This window comes from Malassezia japonica, chromosome 3 (assembly GCF_029542785.1).
Source record: "Malassezia japonica chromosome 3, complete sequence".
In the NCBI taxonomy this organism is placed as follows: domain Eukaryota; kingdom Fungi; phylum Basidiomycota; class Malasseziomycetes; order Malasseziales; family Malasseziaceae; genus Malassezia; species Malassezia japonica.
Genome location: NC_083372.1, coordinates 514,208 through 534,880, shown reverse-complemented (window position 1 = coordinate 534,880; position 20,673 = coordinate 514,208). Strand labels below are relative to the sequence as shown.

General features: G+C 63.2%; 12 protein-coding genes across 12 annotated transcripts; 7 read left to right on the top strand and 5 right to left on the bottom strand.

Annotated features, from left to right (window-relative positions):
• Positions 1 to 6: 6 nt before the first annotated feature.
• Positions 7 to 1,512, top strand: MJAP1_002128 (uncharacterized protein; the record flags this gene model as incomplete). Its single annotated transcript, XM_060266072.1, has 1 exon — positions 7 to 1,512. One exon carries the CDS (start codon positions 7 to 9, stop codon positions 1,510 to 1,512), a length of 1,506 nt encoding a protein of 501 aa, XP_060122055.1.
• A 5-nt stretch (positions 1,513 to 1,517) lies between these two features.
• On the bottom strand, positions 1,518 to 4,097 carry KAR4 (mRNA (2'-O-methyladenosine-N(6)-)-methyltransferase; the record flags this gene model as incomplete). The annotated part of the gene is made up of 3 exons (XM_060266071.1): positions 1,518 to 3,143; positions 3,187 to 3,300; positions 3,555 to 4,097. The coding sequence occupies 3 exons, from the start codon at positions 4,095 to 4,097 to the stop codon at positions 1,518 to 1,520; spliced, it is 2,283 nt and encodes a 760-aa protein (XP_060122054.1).
• A 144-nt stretch (positions 4,098 to 4,241) lies between these two features.
• On the top strand, positions 4,242 to 5,747 carry MJAP1_002126 (uncharacterized protein; the record flags this gene model as incomplete). Its single annotated transcript, XM_060266070.1, has 1 exon — positions 4,242 to 5,747. One exon carries the CDS (start codon positions 4,242 to 4,244, stop codon positions 5,745 to 5,747), a length of 1,506 nt encoding a protein of 501 aa, XP_060122053.1.
• Positions 5,748 to 5,762: 15 nt separating this feature from the next.
• MJAP1_002125 (uncharacterized protein) lies at positions 5,763 to 6,666 on the bottom strand (the record flags this gene model as incomplete). The annotated part of the gene is made up of 2 exons (XM_060266069.1): positions 5,763 to 6,535; positions 6,558 to 6,666. 2 exons carry the CDS (start codon positions 6,664 to 6,666, stop codon positions 5,763 to 5,765), a joined length of 882 nt encoding a protein of 293 aa, XP_060122052.1.
• Positions 6,667 to 6,719: 53 nt separating this feature from the next.
• rpc2 (DNA-directed RNA polymerase) lies at positions 6,720 to 10,191 on the top strand (the record flags this gene model as incomplete). Its single annotated transcript, XM_060266068.1, has 2 exons — positions 6,720 to 6,956; positions 6,979 to 10,191. The coding sequence occupies 2 exons, from the start codon at positions 6,720 to 6,722 to the stop codon at positions 10,189 to 10,191; spliced, it is 3,450 nt and encodes a 1,149-aa protein (XP_060122051.1).
• Positions 10,192 to 10,235: 44 nt separating this feature from the next.
• MJAP1_002123 (uncharacterized protein) lies at positions 10,236 to 10,658 on the top strand (the record flags this gene model as incomplete). Its single annotated transcript, XM_060266067.1, has 1 exon — positions 10,236 to 10,658. One exon carries the CDS (start codon positions 10,236 to 10,238, stop codon positions 10,656 to 10,658), a length of 423 nt encoding a protein of 140 aa, XP_060122050.1.
• A 545-nt stretch (positions 10,659 to 11,203) lies between these two features.
• Positions 11,204 to 12,686, bottom strand: MJAP1_002122 (uncharacterized protein; the record flags this gene model as incomplete). The annotated part of the gene is made up of 3 exons (XM_060266066.1): positions 11,204 to 11,876; positions 12,081 to 12,177; positions 12,353 to 12,686. The coding sequence occupies 3 exons, from the start codon at positions 12,684 to 12,686 to the stop codon at positions 11,204 to 11,206; spliced, it is 1,104 nt and encodes a 367-aa protein (XP_060122049.1).
• A 118-nt stretch (positions 12,687 to 12,804) lies between these two features.
• On the top strand, positions 12,805 to 15,870 carry IFM1 (translation initiation factor IF-2; the record flags this gene model as incomplete). Its single annotated transcript, XM_060266065.1, has 5 exons — positions 12,805 to 12,867; positions 12,891 to 12,967; positions 12,990 to 13,200; positions 13,223 to 13,407; positions 13,638 to 15,870. The coding sequence occupies 5 exons, from the start codon at positions 12,805 to 12,807 to the stop codon at positions 15,868 to 15,870; spliced, it is 2,769 nt and encodes a 922-aa protein (XP_060122048.1).
• DCR2 (Phosphatase dcr2) lies at positions 15,871 to 17,724 on the bottom strand (the record flags this gene model as incomplete). Its single annotated transcript, XM_060266064.1, has 1 exon — positions 15,871 to 17,724. One exon carries the CDS (start codon positions 17,722 to 17,724, stop codon positions 15,871 to 15,873), a length of 1,854 nt encoding a protein of 617 aa, XP_060122047.1.
• A 71-nt stretch (positions 17,725 to 17,795) lies between these two features.
• ubc15 (E2 ubiquitin-conjugating enzyme) lies at positions 17,796 to 18,380 on the top strand (the record flags this gene model as incomplete). Its single annotated transcript, XM_060266063.1, has 4 exons — positions 17,796 to 18,045; positions 18,068 to 18,102; positions 18,125 to 18,202; positions 18,225 to 18,380. The coding sequence occupies 4 exons, from the start codon at positions 17,796 to 17,798 to the stop codon at positions 18,378 to 18,380; spliced, it is 519 nt and encodes a 172-aa protein (XP_060122046.1).
• Positions 18,381 to 18,422: 42 nt separating this feature from the next.
• POP2 (CCR4-NOT core DEDD RNase subunit) lies at positions 18,423 to 19,356 on the bottom strand (the record flags this gene model as incomplete). The annotated part of the gene is made up of 2 exons (XM_060266062.1): positions 18,423 to 19,283; positions 19,309 to 19,356. 2 exons carry the CDS (start codon positions 19,354 to 19,356, stop codon positions 18,423 to 18,425), a joined length of 909 nt encoding a protein of 302 aa, XP_060122045.1.
• A 138-nt stretch (positions 19,357 to 19,494) lies between these two features.
• Positions 19,495 to 20,517, top strand: RPN10 (proteasome regulatory particle base subunit rpn10; the record flags this gene model as incomplete). The annotated part of the gene is made up of 1 exon (XM_060266061.1): positions 19,495 to 20,517. One exon carries the CDS (start codon positions 19,495 to 19,497, stop codon positions 20,515 to 20,517), a length of 1,023 nt encoding a protein of 340 aa, XP_060122044.1.
• Positions 20,518 to 20,673: the final 156 nt, after the last annotated feature.

The following is a 20,673-nucleotide window of genomic DNA, read 5'->3' as shown; positions in this document are numbered from 1 at the left end:
CACGCCATGCGAGACGAGGCGCCGCGCTGGTGGATCGGTATCTCGGTCACAATCGCAAGCAATGTGCTGATTTCGCTGGCGCTCAACTGCCAGAAGCTCGCGCATATGCGTCTCGAGGAAGAGGCGCAGGAGTCGGGCACGTCGCCGACGTATCTCGACGTCCCCACAGAGCAAACGCCGCTCGTAGAAGACGCGCCCCGCGCGTCTTATCTGCGCAGCAAACTGTGGTGGACAGGCTTTGGGCTGATGGGGCTGGGCGAGTCGGGCAACTTTTTGTCGTACGGCTTTGCGCCGGCATCGATCGTCGCGCCCCTCGGCGCGGTGTCGCTCCTGTCGAATGTCATCATCGCACCGGCGCTGCTCCACGAATCGGTCCACGGCCTGGACCTGCTCGGGATCCTGCTCGCGATCATGGGCGCTGTTGCGGTCGTGAGCAGCGCAGGGACGTCGGGCAGCGAGCCGCAGGACCCGGAGCACCTGTGGGCGGCGCTGACGCGCCCGACGTTTCTGCTGTACTCGGCGGGGATGGTGTGCCTCGGTATGGCGCTCATGGTGCTGTGCAACACGCACATCGGAAAGCGCTCGATCCTCACGCACGTCGGGGTGTGCGCCGTGTTTGGCGGCTTTACGGTGCTGGCCACCAAAGGCATCTCGTCGTTCCTGGTGCTGACCACGGGCGACAACAGCGCGTGGCTGTTGCACGAGCCGCTTTTCTACGGCCTAGTTGCGGTGCTTGGCGCGACGGCCGTGCTGCAGCTCGCCTACCTGAACCGCGCGCTGCAGTCGTTCGACTCGCGCCACGTCATTCCGACGCAGTTTGTCCTCTTTACCGTCTCGACGATTGTCGGCTCGTCCATTCTTTACCGCGACTTTGCGCACATGTCGCAGGGCCGCATCGTGGTATTCGTCGCTGGCGTGCTCACCACGTTCCTCGGCGTGTTTGTCTTGACCTGCGCCCCGGACACGATCGCCGACGAGGAGAGCGACGCGTCGCCTTTGCCGAGCACCGTCGAGATCGTCGTCGAGGGCGACGCAGAGCAGCCTGCGGCGGAGCACGCGGTGGACACGCCCACGCCCGCGCAGCCGCTTCGGCCCCAGGGGGGGCGCCGGCGCGCGTACACCGCGCCGAGCCTCGACGAAGCACAGCCGATGCAGCGGCCGCACCAGAAGCTCGCAAATATGGCCGCGGCGCTCGTCGAGCAGTCGCAGACCTACTGGCGGGGCAGCCTGCCGATCCCGCGCCGCGCGCGCTCCGCACAGCGCCACGACATGCGCCCGTCGTCGTCGCTGCCGGGCCTCAGCGACGACGAAGGGGCGATGCTGCGCGTTCCTTCGCACGCCTTCCTTGGCATCAGCCCGGGCCGCAACCTGCTTCTGATTCCGAGCCAGGGCTCGCCGGCGCTCCTTCCGCTCGATCTCCCGCCCGAGCTGGCGGTGCGCCGCGGACGTCACCGGCGCCACGGCTCGGCGCTCGCATCCTACTTTACTGCGACCCCGCACGAGTCTTCATAGATACCCTATTTTTCAAGTGCACGCTGGCCTCGGCGCAGGACTTGGGCCTGGGCGCCACTCAGGCGCTCGCTGCCGCTCGGTACGCTGACCGTGGCGCGGCCGCCGGCGCCTTGGCCGAGCAGCGCGCTGCGCGGCGGCTGCGGCTGGTATACCGGCGAGCGGAACGCGTAGGACTGGGGAACGTATGGCGCGGGATGCAAGTACGCATCCATCTGTACAGGCGCCGTGTACCCGTACCCGTACGCATTTTGGTAGTCGTACGGCGGCGCGTAGGCATAGTTGCCGGGTGGATAAGCGTAGCCAGGCATGGGCGGCTGCGCGTAGCCCTGCATGTCGGGAGTATAGCCCGGCAGGCTAGGCGTGTCGGTGTATCCATGCATATCCGGCGTGGAGTAGCTCGGCAGGGCTTGTGCGTAGCCCTGCACGCCTGGCCACGGTGCATAGGGGGCGTCGAATGCATAGCCCGTCGGCGACGCGTATCCGCTGTGGCCGGGCGAGTAGCCCGCTGGGCTCTGGGTGCCGGACGAGTACGCTGGGCTGTGTCCGTAGGGCATGGGCTGGGGGAACACGTTCGACGTGGGGCTCGGCCCAAAAGGGAGGTAGCTGTCTGACTTGGCGTGCTGCATCGGGATGCTCGTCGCGCGCGCCGTGCGCGGCGGCGTTTTTGGGCGGAGATTGTCGCACACCTCCGAGTACGGCAAGAGGTTGGTGCGCATGTGCAGCGGGCACCCCGGGGGATCCGTCGTAAAGTGCGAGCGGTAGACGTGGGAGAGCGGCTCTGCGCCTCTCTTGTCGTCCCACTCGGGGTGCTCCGGCCCCAGCTCGTTGCCGACGGTGAGCCATCCCCGGCGGATGTTGCGGTTCGTGCCAAAGAGCTCGAGGCGGCGCGTGCCGAGGCAAAAGTTCTCGGCGATGGTATACAGTTCGTGGGGTTTCTTGGTCGGCGCGATTGCGCCGCCTCCCGCGAGCGGCTCGCCCGGCCAGAGGATCACGTCTGTGTCCACGTTGCAGTGCACAAAGAACGAGTCTGTGCTGCGCACGACCGTTCCTCGGATGCCCATGAGGCAGTGTTGGACCGAGGTGTGCAGGAGCGATGTCGAGCCGTGGGCCGCGTCGTCCTCGTGGTTCGTCCGGATCCACACCACGTCCTCGCACCGCCGGTACCCCCACTTTGCGAGTACCTCGCGCCCCCGTTCCAGCCCATCGCTTGTCCCACTGCCGACCCAGAGAAAGACGAAGCTATCGCGCGACGCGAGCTGCGGCACGGGCAGCGCCGCGATCTCGTCCCATGTCCAGCACGGCGTGCGCGGCAGACTCGGCTCGTCCCATGCGTAGGACGCGAGCGGCGGATCGAGCACAATCACGTCGTATGTCATCCCCTGGAGCTCGAGCGGGAGCGCGGCAGGGTCGGGCGTCTGCCACGCACGCAGGTCTGTGCACAGGTATGTCGGTGGAATCGAGGCCTGGTCGACGAGCTGCGCCTTGGCCTCGAGGAGGCGGCGCAGCTTTGGATGCTCGCTGAACCGTGTCTCTGGTGCCACATTCTGGACCCACGAGCCCGGGAGCGTGCGCAGGCGCGAGTCGACAAAGTGCTGGTTGTAGTTGTTGTAGAGGATGTCTTCCTCGGCAGACTGGGTCAGCTGCTGGGCAACGTACATGAGCAGGTCCGAGTACCTGGGCCTTGGTGCCGAGCTGTAACGCCTCGAGCACCTTGGACAGGTCTTCCGTCCGGTCGTCCTCCAGCCCGAGCTGGGCCCAGCGGGGATGCCGTGCTGCATAGCCACGCGGCTGTGGGGTGTGCGTTCCTGGCGTCGTTCCTGGTGCGCGAATTTTTGCCCCCGGCCCGTGCTCCTTCTCGCTGACCTTTGTATACCCCCCCTCTCGCAACCTGCGCGCGTGGCGCTGCGCGACGCGCGTCTTCAGCGCGCAGTGCGCCTCGCTCGCGACCGTCATTCGATCCGAGTGGAGGCGTGGGCGGTGCGTCGATTACGGCAGTGAAACTAGGAAACTATGTGCAATTAGTCGCTCTTCTTGTCCGACACGGCAGACTGGGCCTTGGCAAGTTCGTCCGAGAGGCGGTTGTACTCCACCTGCTGCTGCTGGACCTGCTTCTTGAGGGTCTCGACCTCGACCTTGTTCTTGCCCGTGTCCGTCGAGCCTGAGGAGTCGACGGCCGAGGCGAGCTCCTCCTGCGCGTTGATCAGGTCAAGCACGAGGGAGTGCGTGCGTGCGAGGATCATGCTCAGGAACAGCGTGAAGCCGGTGAGGTACACGTTGCGCTGAGCGTAGAACTTCTTGGCGTGGTAGTTCGTCTCGCTGCGGAAGTCGGTGAAGCCCTGGTGCTCCTGCGCCACGTGCGACTCCGACGAGACCTTCATCATGCGCTGGAAGGCGTCGATGAAGAGGACCGCGACGAAGATAAAGGTGATGCGCACGCAGTAGTTGATCTTGGCCACCACGTCGCTCGTCGCGAGGAACTGGAAGAGCTTACGGCGCGCCGAGAACGGCAGCGGCACAATAAGCACCATAAACATCGCCATCTCGAACACGAGGAGCGCAAATACAATCGAGTAGTACAGCGTCATTTTCGCACGGGAGAAGGAGTGGGGATCCGTTTCCCCGTCCTGGCCCCTGCCCGCCTGGTCACGAGACTTGCGCACGGCGCACCGCCAGACGGCATATTTCCACAAACCCGGCGCCGTGCGGCGCCGTGCGCAGCCTCGACGACGATGAGCGACCGGAACCACGCCTCGGCACGGCCTGCGAGCAAGACGCTGCTGAATCTCGGCAATCTGCCGCCGAAGCAGATGAACTTTACGACGGACGGTACGGGCTCGTACCCCCGTACCGCGTCGCGCGTCGACCCGAACAACCCGCCGTGGCCGGCGTACCGCGGGTACCACGAGTACTCCTTTGCGCACGAGACAATGGGCAAGCGTCTGCCGACGATTCTCGGCAACGCTGTGGACGACGTGGTGCGCACGCTCAACGAGGAGTCCGACGAGGAGCGCATTACCGACCTGCTCGGCTGCATCGACCGTATGCACACGCTCATGAGCGAGCTGCAGTCGAACCAGGTGCTGCGTCCCATCATTGACGACGAGGAGGGCGATATTCCGCTGTGGAACAAGGCGATTGCCAAGTACTTCAAGGGCAAGGACTTTATGAACGCGCCGTGGCTCTTTGCCGAGGCGTACAAGTACCGCCGCCTGCACGAGTGCTTCTCCTTGTCGCGCAACTGGCGCGATTACGACGTCTTTTTCCGCCAGAAGTGCGACACCTTTGCGCGTTCAGACAAGGCCGTCTTTGAGCTGTCTACGCGTTTTGCCGTCCCGCACAAGCTCGACGGCGACGCGAAGGACACGGTGCGCAAGATGCTCTTCCTCGAGCTCACGCAAATCTCGCTCTGGGGCAACGCGACGGACCTTTCGCTGCTGATCAACATGACCGAGGAGGACATCAAGAAGATCCAGTCGACCGGTGGCGAGCACCTCGCTGCCACCGAGAAGAACATCCTCGGCAACCACCTCAACCGCCTCTGGGAGCTCGTGGCGAACATGAAGGGCGGCCGCATCGACTTTGTGCTCGACAATGCTGGCTTTGAGCTGTACTGCGACTGCGTCTACGCCGACTGGCTGATCCAGTCGGGCATCGCGCGCGAGGTGCACTTCCACGGCAAGCGCATCCCGTGGTTCGTCTCGGACGTGACGCGCAAGGACTGGAACTGGCTGCTGAACTCGATGACCTACGGCTTCCTCTTCCCCGACTCGACCGACGCCGAGATGCAGTCGCTGCGCGAGCTCGGCAAGCGCTGGAAGCAGTACGTCAAGGAGGGCAAGTGGATCTACGAGCAGCACCCCTTCTGGTGCACCGGCTACACCTTCTGGTCGATCTCGTCCGAGGCGCCGGACCTCTTCCATTACCTGTGCGAGAGCGACATGGTGATCTTCAAGGGCGACCTGAACCACCGCAAGCTCACGTACGACTGCCAGGCGCCGACCAGCACGCCGTTCGACGTGGCAATCGGGCCGCTGGCGAGCGAGGCGGGTGCGCCGCCGGTCGTGTCGCTGCGCACGATCAAGTCGGACGTCGTCGTGGACGTCCCGCTGGAGGTCTCGGAGCGCCTCGACAAGGCCGAGCCGGGCTGGCGTATCTCGGGCAAGTACGCCGTCGTGCTCCTCAGCGACGACGAGCGCCGCAAGGAGAAGGCGAGTGCGCCGCAGGCGTCTTCGTAGTCATAGAACTATGGGTTACACGGTGCGCAGAGGGTCGCGGTCCGCGTCAGAGACGTACACCGTCAGCTCGGGGAGCTGCTCACGAAGGAGCGGCGCAAAGAGCGTCCGGAAAAAGCGGCGCTCAGTGTTGGTGTGGTTCGTGACGATGACCGAGATGCCCTGCGCGTTCGCCGCGAGGATGTCGTGGTGGCCAAGCTCGCCGCTCACCCACACGTCCGCGTCGGTGCTGCTCTTGAGCACCGACGCGCCGCTGCCGGCGCACACGGCCACCTTTTGCACCGGCGTGTCGATGGTCTTGCCGACACCTTCGGCAATCTGCACATGCTCGATGCCAAAGTGGCGCTTCGCCCGCTCGACCAGCGCCGCGAGCGTGCACGGCTCGGGAAGCGTAAAGGCGCGGCCGATGCCTTCGGTCGGCGTCCGGGCATTGGGCGCTTTTTCGCACGGCTCCGCACCAGAGCCGTCGCGCACGCGGCGGTACAGCACATCGTCACTCAGCGCCTCCTTCTCCCACGGGTGTTGCAGGCCGGCGGCGATCCAGTCGTTGATCCCGCCGTCAATCACGTCGAGGGTCGTGTGGGGGCAGTAGATGGAAATGCCCGACGCGATGCACTTGAGGATCGACGACTGCAGCGGATTCGCCATAGTCAGCGAGCGCACCGGCGAAAAGACCACGGGATGGTAAATGATCGCCGTGTTCACGTCCTTCGCGAGGAGCTCCTCGGCGACGGCGGGGGTCAGGTCCACCGCCAGGAACACGCCTTTGGACGCGCGGGGCACGGGAGATTCTGCGTTAGCCAATGTACCTACGCGCAATCAGTCCCACATTGTCCCAGCTGCCGGCGAGGCGCGCCGGCGCAATCAGCTCGAGGAACTCGACGACGCGCCGCAGCGTCGCATTGCTCTGGAGGTGCGCCATGGTCGTGCGCAGTCACGTGCAGAATTTTTCGGTGGCGCTTTGTGGAATCGACGATGCACGGCGGGCGCAGTGCGGCGCACCCCCAAGCCAGCGGCATGGACGCGGTGATTGCCGAGGCGGAGCGCGCAGGCAAGCGTCTGGGCGACCCCGTGAAGACGATCGAGGACAAGTGGATGCTCTTGCCCGCGTTTCTCCAGGTCAAGGGGCTCGTGAAGCAGCACATTGACTCGTTCAACTACTTTGTGGACGTCGACCTGCGCAACATTATCCGCGCGAACGAGCGTGTGACGGTACGTGAAAGCGCTGACGCAGTCCGACATCGACCCCAAGTTTTATCTAAAGTATACCGACATCTCGGTCGGCCGCCCGGAGCGTGCCGATCCCGACGCAATCGACCGCAGCATCACGCCGCACGAGTGCCGCCTACGCGACATTACGTACAGCGCGTTCATCTACGTGGACATTGAGTACACGCGCGGCGGCAAGATTGTGCGCCGCAAGAATGTGCCGATCGGCCGCCTGCCGATCATGCTGCGCAGCAACAAGTGCTGGCTCGCGGGCCAGGACGACGCGGCGCTGGCGCGCATGAACGAGTGCCCGCTCGACCCGGGCGGCTACTTTGTGGTAAAGGGCACGGAAAAGGTGATTCTCGTGCAGGAGCAGCTGTCCAAGAACCGCATCATTGTCGAGGCGGATGCGCGGAAAGGGCTCGTGCAGGCGTCGGTCACCTCGTCGACGCACGAGCGCAAGTCCAAGTCGTACGTCTTGACCAAGCACGGGTTGATCTATGTCAAACACAACTCGCTGCACGAAGACATCCCGATCGTGATCGTCTTTCGCGCCCTCGGCATCCAATCCGACCGCGAAATCCTCCAGCTGACCGCCGGCCAGGACGAGCAGTACGCGGAACTCTTTGCAGTGAACCTGGAAAAGGCCGCCAAGCTCGAGGTCTTTACGCGAAAACAGGCGCTCGACTATATCGGCGCCCGCGTCAAGATCATGCGCCGCGGCGTCGGCCTGCGCCGCTCGCCGGCCGACGAGGCGGTTGAGGTGCTCGCGACGGTCATTATGGCGCACGTTCCAGTGGAAAACTTCGACTTCCGCAACAAGGCGATCTACATTGCGGCAATGGTGCGCCGCGTGCTGGTTTGCATGGTCGACGAAAGCAAGGTCGACGACCGCGACTATGTCGGCAACAAGCGCCTCGAGCTTGCCGGGCAGCTCCTCTCGCTCCTCTTTGAGGACCTGTTCAAAAAGTTCAACCACGATTTAAAGACCAACATCGACAAGGTGCTCAAGAAGCCGAACCGCACCGCCGAGTTTGACGCGTACAACCAGTTCTTTTACCACGGCGACTACATCACCGCGGGCTTTGTGCGTGCGATCTCGACCGGCAACTGGAGCCTGAAGCGTTTCAAGATGGAGCGCGCGGGCGTGACGCACGTCCTTTCGCGCCTGAGCTACATCAGTGCTCTCGGCATGATGACGCGCATTAGCAGCCAGTTTGAAAAGACGCGCAAGGTCTCGGGGCCTCGTGCGCTGCAGTCGAGCCAGTGGGGCGTGCTCTGCCCGTCCGACACGCCCGAAGGCGAGGCGTGCGGTCTTGTCAAGAACCTGGCGCTGATGACGCACATCACGACCGACGTCGACGAGGCGCCGATCGTCAAGATGTGCTACACGCTCGGCCTCGAGGACATCAACCTCCTCACGGGCGCGGAGCTGTATCAGCCCAACATGTTTGTCGTGTACATCAACGGCAACGTGCTCGGCGTGACGCGCTTCCCCCAGCGCTTTGTCGCCCAATTCCGCCGCCTGCGTCGCGCCGGGCACATTTCCGCGTTTGTCGGCATCTACACCAACGCGCACCACCAGACAGTGCACATTGCCTCGGACGGCGGCCGCATCTGCCGCCCGATGATCATTGTGGACCGCGGCCAGCCCCGCGTGAACAGCGCGCACATCAAGGCGCTGCAGGAGAAGCGCATGTCGTTTGACGACTTCCTCACCGCCGGTCTCGTCGAGTACCTGGATGTGAACGAGGAGAACGACAGCAACATTGCGCTCTTTGAGCACAACATCAGCAGCACCACGACCCACCTCGAGATTGAGTGCTTTACGATCCTCGGCGCGGTCGCGGGTCTGATTCCCTATCCCCACCACAACCAGTCGCCGCGCAACACGTACCAGTGTGCGATGGGCAAGCAAGCCATCGGCGCGATTGCGTACAACCAACTCAACCGTATCGACACGCTGCTCTACCTCATGGTCTATCCCCAGCAACCAATGGTCAAGACCAAGACGATCGAGCTGATTGGGTACGACAAGCTTCCGGCCGGCCAGAACGCCATGGTGGCGGTCATGAGCTACTCTGGCTACGATATCGAGGACGCGCTCGTGCTCAACAAGGCGTCGCTCGACCGCGGCTTTGGGCGCTGCCAGGTGATGCGCAAGCAGTCGACGGTCCTGCGCAAGTACGCCAACGGCACCTTTGATCGCCTTGCGGATGCGCCAGTGACCGACAGCGGCGAGCGCATGCGCCGCTTCGAGTGCCTCGAGGCGGACGGCATTGCGGGCGCGGGCGAACGCCTCGAGCCCGGCGACGTGTTTGTCAACAAGCAGATGCCGACGAATGCGAATGACAACAGCGCCGGCACGATGCTCAACACGGCCGTGTCGTACAAGAGTGCGCCGCTCTCGTACAAGGCCCCGGTCGAGGGCTACGTCGACCAGGTGCTCATTTCCGACACCGACTCGGACCAAACGCTGGTCAAGGCGCTGATTCGGCAGACGCGCCGCCCGGAGCTCGGCGACAAGTTCTCCTCGCGCCACGGCCAAAAAGGTGTGTGTGGTTTGATTGTGCCGCAGGCCGACATGCCCTTCACCGACCAAGGCATCTGCCCGGACATTATCATGAACCCGCACGGCTTCCCGTCGCGTATGACGGTCGGCAAGATGATCGAGCTGCTTGCCGGCAAGGCCGGTGTCATTGACGGCTCGTTGCAGTACGGCACGGCCTTTGGCGGGTCCAAGGTCGAGGACATGTCGCGCATCCTCGTCGAAAACGGCTACAACTATGCCGGCAAAGAGTTCCTCACGAGCGGCATGACCGGCGAGCCGATGGAGGCGTACGTGTACTTTGGCCCGATCTACTACCAGAAGCTGAAGCACATGGTCATGGACAAGATGCACGCCCGTGCGCGTGGACCGCGCGCCGTCCTCACCCGTCAGCCGACCGAGGGCCGCTCGCGCGATGGTGGCCTGCGCCTCGGCGAGATGGAGCGCGACTGTCTGATTGGCTACGGCGCCACGCAGCTCCTCCTCGAGCGCCTCATGGTCAGCTCAGACGCGTTTGTGGTGAATGTGTGCGAGGAGTGCGGTCTCCTTGGCTACAACGGCTACTGTGGCTACTGCAAGAGCTCCAAGAACGTCGTCAAGCTCACTGTCCCATACGCAACCAAGCTCTTGTTCCAAGAGCTGATGGCCATGCAGGTCGTCCCCCGTCTCGTGCTCGAAGACGCCGTATAGCCTTATACCCATTTGTCACGTGCCTTCTTTCTTTTCGTCTTGCCATGGGCGCCCAAAGCTCGCGGCCGGTCGAGGCGGCGCCTGCGCCGCCCCGCCGCGAGTTCGACGATCTAGTGAAAGAGGAACTGGCGCTGCAGGCAGCCGCTACGCCTGCAGATGAAATCCCTTCGTGCTTGACGCTCTTTGATAAGTGGCTGTCGTGTTACGCGCTCGGCGTGCAGTTCCGCAACGCCTACCGCTACGGTACCATTGCGGACTGTGCGCCGCGCCGCGAGGACTTCAAGTTTTGCTTGACGCTCCGGCAGCTGGATCCCGAGATGCGCCGGCACGAATGGCTCTTGCGCCGGGCCGAGGAGCGCGCACACCAGCGCAAGGGCTTCCACACCTCGGAAGCGGTGTGGGAGATGCGCCGCGACCCGCTGCTCGATCCGCACTTTGTGGACGAAGCGTATGTGCCGCCGCAATAGGTACGTGCTCCAGGGGGATGGAGGATTCGACTTTTTTCTATACAGTTCTGCTTCCGAACGGAATTTTCCTTGCGGACAACCTATACCAAGCTTACCATTATATGACATCCCCCTCTTTGCATGAACAGGCTAACCTTAGATTGGATACCCATCAGGTACGAACCTCGGGGCAGCCGCGTCCGGGATTAAAACAGTACATCCATTCTTTGAGGAGTGTCGGCGAGGAGCCCAAGGGTCCGTGGCGAGGTAATGCTCTGCTGCGCTTTGGGCGAGACGCTGACTATACTCCAAAGATTCTCTAATCTTCTCGATGAATTTGCGGCTGCCCATCACCGATGAACGTGACTAACACACAGTTGGTACGTGTCTTGCCCATTGGATCATGGGATGATAATACACCATATATTCAAGCATGGTGAGCCCAATGGGTTATGAGCCTCGCTTAAACATGCATGTACGTTATGCATTCACTTACCCAGCACCAACTGATCTCTCTGGCATTTTTTTGAGCAGACTAACACCAGATACCCGCAAATCTATAGAAGCTAGTTTGCATCCTTGACAGAAAGACGGGCGAGTGACGATGCTAATGCGTCGTGGGAGGTTGGCGTCGTTGCACTGGTCGTAGAGGGCTTGGGCTGTAGCTCGCTGGACGGAGCCGTGCTCGTGGGAGATGAGTCGAAGGACTCGGTGTCGCGCTTGTCGGTGGGCTTTGCGCCGTGTTTCTCCTCGTCCGTCTTGGTATCGGTGGTCTCCGCGTCGGCCTTGTCGGCCTTGGCCTCGTCGCGGGCGTCCTTGGGCTCGGCAGCTTTTGCGCCGCGGCTGGCCTTGGCATCCTTGACTGCGTCGCCGGCCTTGGCGTCGCCGGCGCGTGCCTCGCGCTTCTCGTCCACCTTGGCCCCCTTTTCGGGAAAGAGCTCGCGGCCAGCCGCGCCTTTCGCACCCGTGCTGCGCGCGCTCGGCGTGACCGACGCCTCCTTCTTCCACGACGCCGCCTGATCTGCACGCGATTCTCCGTGGTCGCTGCGCGGCGTGCGTGGCGCGCGCGGCGTGTTCTGGCTGTCGTTTGCACGCACGAGATCCGCCAAGCTGCGTGCGCCCCCCCTTGGCCGCGGCGACGCCGCGCTGTCGTCGCGCTGCGCGACGTGCCGGGGCCGGAAGCGTTGCACGTCTTCGGCGGGCGTGTATCCCGGCCGGACCTTGCGTTCCTTGCGTACACTGCGTCAGCCAAGCTACCTACGACCCATCTGCGCGCACGCTCGAAGGCACTACGCGGTCGTCCCCCCCCTCTACAATTCCCGACGGCGCCGCGCGCGGCGTCCTGGGCGGCGTCGTCATGGCGAGCGAGGCGCACCTCCACAGGGCAGTACGTCACAGTAAAGGACTATAAGCTAGCAATTTTGAGGTCGGTGATGACCTTACTTCTTGAGCGCGGCGCCGCCCCGGGGAAGGCGCTCACGGGGAACAAAGCGCTTGCCGCCCTGCGAGCGGACAATGGCGGTGGCGCGGGCAACAGCAGCTGTAATGTTAGTATAACTGTACGATACGCCAGGTCTCGGCAGGCAGCCCAAGCTGCGCGCCTCGTAGAGGCATATCTGACTATTGTAGCATCACAAATACGCCCGGCCCGTCATTGGCATTGCCCATCAGGGGGGTTCTAGCGTGATGCGCCGAGACCTGTGAGTGATACGTACCCTTCCGGAGGTCGGGGCGGTAGCGGTTCTTGGCCACGATGTTGGCGACGGCACCGGCGACGCGGCGGGGGCCACCCTTGACGGTGGTCTCAGCGCGAGCACCCTTAACAGCAAGGGGCGAGGCCTTGGTCTTCTTCGTGACGACGTTCACACCCTTCTTCTCAGCGGGGGCGATGCCGACCGACTTGTCGTTCACGACACCCGAGTACTTGTAGCTGTGGAGAGCAGCGAGGTTGCCGGGCTCGCGCGAGAACACGCGGCCGAGGCCCTTCTGCTTAACGAGGTAGCTGTTCGACTTGCGAACAAGGAGCCACTGGAGATCCTGGGTCGACATCACGTACAAGGTCGGGGGAAGCACCGCTTCGCCGCGGCCTCTTTGTTTTCAGAACTGCATTTGTCACGTGATCGATACTCCACGTGGCACACCGCCGTGGCCCAAGCCCCCGAGCATCATGGCCGCCGCGGGGCCGAGTGTGGAGACGAACGCGCGCGGGATTCCCGCCGCGCCGTTTGTGGTGCGTGTCGAAACTGATGGCAGGAGGATGTCGTGAAGCATCTTGGCAGCGAGGACGCCGAAGTGATGCCGACGCTGCAGACCTTTCAGGAGGCGATCTCGTACGTGACGCGACTCACCCAGCAAGTACAAGTTTATGGAAATGAGCACGGCGCAGCGCCGCAAAGGTCTCGAGCAAAAGATTCCCGATATCACGAGCACACTGAATATGGTCGAGTACCTCAAGAAGCGCAAGGACGACCCCGAGCCGGTCGAGACGACGTTTGAGCTGAACGACACGCTCTACGCACGCGCCAAGCTCGAGCCGGTGGACCGCGTGCACCTCTGGCTGGGTGTATGTACAGAAACTGACACAGGCAAACGTAATGCTCTCGTACGGCATCGACGAGGCAATCGAGCTCTTGACCGAAAAGCTCTCCAACGCCAAGACGAACCTCGCGACGGCGAACGAGGACCTCGGCTTCCTCCGCGACCAGATTACGACTATGGAGGTGAATACGGCGCGTGTTCACAACTGGGACGTGAAGCGGCGGCGCGATCGGTACGTTCCCATGCTAATGTAGCCAAATGCAGCAGGCCCAAGAGGGCGCCAAGAGCACATAGCTTCTAGAAGGAGCACGGACAGGTGCTCATGTGGAGGTTCCGATTTTGTTCTTCCATGTTTCGTGCTGTGTCGAGCCGAGGGGTGCGGCAGGCGTGTGCGCACACGGCGCGCGCGCTCGACGTAGGTGCGCGAGCAAGAGAGCTTGCGCAGTGCTCTCTCCACTCGAGTGCAGCGGCGTGGCGCGGCGAGCAAAGCGGCGCGCGGAACGAGGGGCGCTCCGCCAAGCCAGGGCCGTCGCGCCAACAGCGTGGCCCGCAGCGCCCGGGCCAGGCGCCCGGGCCGCAGCGCAACGGGCCGCAGCGCAAGGGAAAGATCCCGGGGCCCAAGAACTGGGCACGCCCTGATGCGCCGCGCCAGGCCGCGCCCAAGAAGGAGGCCAAGCCCGCAGAGAAGCCCAAAGAGGCGCCGAGGCGCGAGGCACCGAGGCGCGAGACGCCACGCACGCGCGAGGTCTCACTGCCGCGCATGATCAGCGTCGTGAACCTGGCGCGTGTGCTGGGCGTAAACATGCGCATGCTCCAGTTCCGTATGGAGAAAATCGGCCTGACAGACGTCCGGCCGGACCACCTGCTGAAGTACGACGACGCGGAGCTGCTTGCGGCCGAGTACAACGTCGTGACAGTCGCCGACGAGGAGAGCGCATTCGACATTTACCCCCGCGCACCGGTCGACGATGCGACGAAGGCCACGCTTCCCCTTCGCCCGCCGGTCGTGACGATTATGGGCCACGTCGACCACGGCAAGACGACGCTGCTCGACAAGCTGCGTTCCGCCTCGGTCGCACAAGGCGAGGCGGGCGGAATTACCCAGCACATTGGTGCATTCTCCGTCCCGCTCAAGCGCGAGGGCGAAATCTCGACTATTACCTTTTTGGATACGCCCGGCCATGCGGCGTTTTCGCTGATGCGCAGCCGCGGAGCATCCGTCACCGACATTGTCGTGCTTGTCGTGGCCGCGGACGACGGCGTGATGCCGCAGACAAAAGAGGTCATCTCACTGGTGCAAGGCGACGGCGGCCTCAAGGTGCCGCTCGTTGTCGCCATCTCCAAGATTGATATGCCGAATGCGGATGCCCAGCGTGTCAAGTACGACCTGATGGGCGCCGGTGTCGAGATCGAGGAGCTTGGCGGCGACGTGCCGTGCGTCGAGATTAGTGCCAAGAAAGGCCTCGGCCTCGACGCGCTCGAAGAGACCCTCGCTGTCCTCGCCGAGATGGGCGAGCTGCGTGCGGAGCACGACGGGCCGGCCGAGGGCCGCATCCTCGAGAGCAAGGTCGACAAAGGGCGCGGCAACGTCGCTACGGTCCTTGTCCAGCGCGGCACGCTGCGTGCCGGCGATGCACTAATCTGCGGCACGACGTGGGCGCGTGTGCGCCAGCTCATGAAGCCGGACGGATCGTCGACCAAGGCCGTGCTCCCTGGCACACCGGTCCAGGTCGCCGGATGGCGCGAGCTCCCGGCGGCGGGCGACGAGTTTGTCGGCGCGCAAGACGAAGGCGCGTGCAAGCGCGCCGTCGAGAACCGCAAGCGTGTCCTGGAGCAAAAAGCGCTCCTGCACGACGCCGAGCAGATCGACGAGCAGCGCCGCAAGCTCGCTGAAGCCGAGGCGCAGCGCGAAAGGGCCGCATTCGAGGACCGCCAGCGCATGCGCGAGCTGCAAAAGAAGGAGGCAGAGGGCCAACTCAAGCCGGAAGAGCTCGCTGCGGTGATTCAGGCACAGCGCGAGGCCAACACCGTCCCGGACGAGGTCGAAGAAGTGCGCAAAGAGCTGCTCCTGATCCTCAAGGGCGACTTTTCCGGCACGGTCGAGGCGCTGTCTGGCGCGGTGAGCGGCATCGGCAATGCCCAGGCCGGCGTGCGCATCGTGTCGCAGAGCGTCGGCGACCCGACCGAGGGCGACGTGCAGACCGCCCATGCTGTCGGCGGTCAGGTGGTCGGCTTCAATGTCAAGGCGCCCAAGAGCGTGCAGACGACTGCAGCACGACTGCAGCCCCGCGTCAAGGTGCACTGCGACGATGTCATCTACCGCCTGATGGAGCACGTCACGAGCGAGGTGGCGGCGCTCCTTCCGCCCCGCCAGGAGCTGCGTGTGCAGGGCGAGGCGCAGGTCGCCCAGCTCTTCCAGATCAAAGGCTCTGGCGGCAAGGCGGCACGCAACATTGCGGGGTGCCGTGTGACGAATGGTCTCATCAACCGAACCTATGAAGTGCGAGTACTGCGTGGCGAGGACCGCGCCGAGATCTTCCGCGGCAAGCTCGACGCGCTGCGCCAGGTGAAGAAAGATGTACAGGAAATGCGCAAGGGTACCGAATGCGGTATGTCGTTTGAAGGCTTTGACGACGTGCGTGTCGACGATGTGATCCAGTGCTTCACGACCGTAGACGTTCCGCAGACCCTGTAATTATCCCAGGACCGTCTCTTCGACGCGGCCTTGGACATCGTCGCGGCGGTGCCACGTCGTAGTGGTCTGCCCAAAGTCGGTGATGCGATAGACACGCGCGCGGCGCGCAAAGCCCACTTTGCCATAAGCCGCGTAGCTCACACCGCCGCCAAAGCAGATCCACACGCCACGCACGCGGCGGCAGTCCTCGTTGTTGTGCATGTGGCCGTGGACATAGAGGCGCACGCTCGGCGTCTCGGCGTTCCGCTCGGCAAGCATCGCGTCAAAGACACCGCGGCGTGCCTGGCCACCGAGGCGCGCATACCGCTCTTCGCGCACACCGACACGCAGCTCTTTGCCACTCGCATCCGTGTCGACCTTGTCAAAGGCCTCGGGCAAAGGGATGTGCACAAACACAATGCCGGGCGGGCGCTGGGCAGGCGCACGGCGGCTGCGCACCACGGCCGGCGGCTGCGCTTTGGGCTTGTACGGCCACGGGATCGGCACGCGGCTGCGCAGCGCATGTACCATCCACTGTACCTGGTCCGAGTGCACCCAGTCGTAGAGGTACACCTCCCATGGGCGCAGCACCGAGAACGAGGGGTGTGCGCCCGAGTCCAAGCTCCAGAGCGTCAGCAGCTCGGTGTTGTCCGGCGCGGGCGCATGCACGGCGACGTCGTAGTTACCCGCGCCGTGCACGTCGCGCGGGCCTACTTGTGCGAGCGAATAGGGGTACAGCGCGAGCAGCTCCATCTGCTCGCGCCGCGTCAAAAAGCCGCTCTCCGAGTCGTGGTTGCCAAACAGCGGCAGCCACGGGATCTTGCGCCGGACGACGGGGATGAGCCAGCCCGGCATTACGCTGTGCTCGTCCCACGACGTGCCTTGGCCATTGAGCTGGTCGCCGGTAAACACCACCAAGTCCGGCTTCTCCTCGTCGAGCCAGCGCTCGACCAGTGCCAGGGTATCGTTCTGCGACTGGCACCGCGCGACGTCTTCCACGTCGCGGCACGCCAGCTCTTCCACGGAAAAGTGCAGATCGGCGAGCTGCAAAATCTTGAACGAGCCGTCCGCGTGGAAACGCAGCGGAGGCGCACGCGGCGTGCGTTCTACCTTGCGGCGGATAATCAGCGCCGCGCGCGGCGACACCTTGCCGTCCTTGTTGACGACGGGCGGGAGCGTCGCTGCGACGGCAAAGCCCGGCGGCGGCGGATTCGGCCCATACATCATGTCGAGCTCGGTAATGGCGTCCTTGGCGTCCATCTCGGTGCGGAATCGGACCTCGTGCTCCTTTGCCTTGCGGAACGGCGCAGCAGATGGAATCGCGACGCGGTGCCAGCGCCCCGTCTCGGGAAGCGGCGCATCCCTCGGGACGATAGACACCTCGACAATGTGCTCGCCATGGCGCTCGAGCGCGCGGCGGTAAAAGAGGTACGGCGAGCCATACCTGCTCAGCGACTTGCTCGGCCCTCCGCGCCCCGAAGTGCCCCGCCACTCGGCGACGTGCGCGCTTAGCGGGCGCTCGACACGCACCCAGTCGCCGGCCATGTTGTCGCTGCGTGAATGGACAAAGCAGCCGAGCACCGGGTAGCACAGACCCACTGTGATATTGTAGATAGGCAGTATATTCGGTTGCAGCGGTGCAAACGTATGCACGTTGGCCATGCTCTCGACGAGCGCCATGGGATCCTCGTCGATCGGCAGCGAGGCATTGCGCTGCGACTCTCCCCCTACGACCGGGCGGTGCCATGTCTTGCCGAACTGCAGCATCTTGTACGGTTCCTTGGCCATGTGCACATACGATACCAGGATCACTGTCCATGCGACGACCAGCGCAAAGGCCAGCGCCACGCCGGACCACCGCCGGCGAGCCATCATGGTGAGCGCCACGTGCATGCACAGACCACTTTTCACGTGACGCGCCTGCGGCGGCGTGCGCGTCTTTGAGCATGGCGTCCACCGGAGGGAATGCACTGCTGCTGAAGCGCCAGCTCATGGAGCTGCGCAAGAACCCTGTGGATGGGTTTAGTGCGGGCCTCAAAGATGAGAGCAACCTTTTTGAGTGGGAGATTCTGATTATCGGCCCGATGGACACGCTGTACGAAGGCGGCTTCCTCAAGGCCGAGCTCAACTTCCCCCAAGAGTACCCCCTGCTCCCCCCTACGCTCAAGTTCAAAACGCCCATGTGGCACCCCAATAGTGCGTTGCGAGGCTAACTCAGTTTACGAGGACGGCACGCTGTGCATCTCGATTCTGGTACGCTTTCTCCCTAACGCAGCACGCGCCTGGCAAGGACGAGTATGGATACGAGGACGCGAGCGAGCGGTGGCTTCCCGTGCATACGGTCGAGTCGATTGTGCGTATATGACCTAACGCAGCTTGTCTCGGTCATCAGCCTGCTGAGCTCCGACACGCCCAACACCGACTCGCCAGCGAACATTGACGCGGCCAAGCAGGTGCGCGAGGACCTGCCTGGCTACCGTAAAAAGGTCCGTCGCCTGGTGCGCCAGTCCGCCGAGGAGGCGTTCGAGTAGCGTGTCGTAGTGATACAGCGCAGAACGCGCATGCTATAACCTCTATGCGGCCTCTGCAGCACGGCGGCCGGCCGGAACGTGGGAGCTCATCGGCGAATGCAGCGGGGCGCTACTTCCCGGGGTAAGGGGCGTCGGTACGACGGCCTGTGCATGCTGCATGCCCGGCGTCGTGACGCCATGCGCTTGGTACACGATGCTGCCCGATGGCAAAAAGACAGCGCTGGTGGTGTTGGCAAAGCCGTACAGACATCCCAAGTGCTTTTCGTCGTCGATCGACCCATCAAAGAAGCGATCGCGCAGCTTGAAAAAGGTAGAAGCGGTGAGCAGGCTGTCGCTGCCGGCCTGGTGCTGCTGCCCGATGCGGCTTACTTGGAGGTCGTCTGCGACGTCCTGCAGGCCGCCCTTGAGCGTCTTGCACGAGCGCATCAGGTACTTGATATCATAGACGCACGGGAACCACTGGTGCAGCAGCTCAAAGAACTCGTACTCGTGCGAGGGCAGCGGAAGGCACGTCACGAGCTTCAGCAGGTAGCCAAAGTCGTAGCCCGAGTGGAAGGAAATCCACTTGACGTCCTCAAAGAGCGCGAGGCCCGACGTGATCAGCATTTCGCCAAAGTGCTCGTGATCAATGCCAAAGTGAAGATGCCGGTCAAAGTCCAGGCCCGCTTTCGTCAAGAGCTCGAGCGAGTCGGGCGCACACATATCGTTGTTGACATCAAAGTGGAAGTTGAACTGCCAGGTGCACGTATCGGGGGGGAGGTTACCCTGCTCATCGCACACCGTAATACCAATCTGGATCAGACGCAACAGGTCTACATTGCACCGCAGCGTCTGGTAGTGGTAGTCCGTCGAGCCCCGAAAGTTGCCAATGGGCCGTGCGACAATGCCTGGGAACTCGGTATCCTTCCATAAGCTCTACACCACATACCATCGCGACATAGGGGTAGTTCTCAATGGCAGAGCGGAGATACGCCATCTCCTCCTCGAAATTATCCGCCCATACTTCTCTTATCCGTCCCACCATCCTCGCGGTTTGAAGCGCCGCGGCGTGAGTGTCACGTGATGATCACCGCTTGCGCGGCGCGCGAAGCACGGACGGCCAACGACTGCCACGATGCCGCTCGAAGCGACGATGCTGGTGATCGATAACTCGGAGTGGATGCGCAATGGCGACTACCCTCCGACACGCTGGGATGCACAGGCGGATGCCGTCAACATCCTCTTTGATGCGAAGACCAACTCGCACCCGGAAAACATGGTCGGCATCATGACGATGGCCGGCAAGAGCCCCGAGGTCCTTGCGACGCTCACGCAGGACATTGGCAAGATCTTTGCGGGTCTGCACGCCAGCAAGCTCGCTGGGTCGGCGAGCCTTGCGACGGGCATCAACGTCGCCCAGCTCGCCTTGAAGCACCGCCAGAACAAGAATCAGCGCCAGCGCGTGATCGCTTTTGTCGGCTCGCCGGTGGCGGACTCGGAAGAGAGCCTGATCCAGCTGGGCAAGAAACTGAAAAAGAACAATGTTGCTGTGGACATTGTCAGCTTTGGCGAGGACGCACAGAATGAACAGAAGCTCGCCAAGCTCGTCGAAACGGTCAACAGCAGCGACAACAGCCACCTGCTCACGGTACCGGTGGGCACGCAGCTTCTCTCGGATACCCTTATTTCGTCGCCGATTGTCATGGAGGGCGGCGCAGACAACGGCCAGGGCTCCTCTAGCAACGCCGAGTTTGGCGGCGTGGACCCGAACATGGACCCGGAACTGGCCATGGCCCTGCGCATGTCGCTCGAAGAGGAGCAGGCGCGTCAGCGCGCCTCGACACAGACGTCCGAGGGAGCGACAGGATCGCTGGTGCCTACCGAAGCGCCTCCGATCACGGGCACCGCGGGTATGGAGACAGACGCCTCGAACGAGGCCAACAGCGAGCAGGCGCTCTTGGAACAGGCGCTCGCTCTGTCCCAGGGCCAGGGATCCTCGTCCGAGGCTGCGCAGGACTCGAACGATGCGCCTCGCGCTACCGTCGCGGGTGCCAATGAGGGTGACGAGGATGAAGAGATGACTGAAGAGGATGCCATTGCCCGGGCCATTGAGATGAGCTTGATGGAATCGAAGGGCCCCGATGGCGAATCAAAATAAATATACATTCTAGTTGTCATTCTGGTAGCTGTGAACGATGATCCACTATTCTTACTATGCGGAGGCTTTGATATCCTGAATATAATTTCATGTAACTGCTATTCAGTTGCATGTTAACTGAGGGCTGCTAACATAATATTGACCGGTCCTAACAGG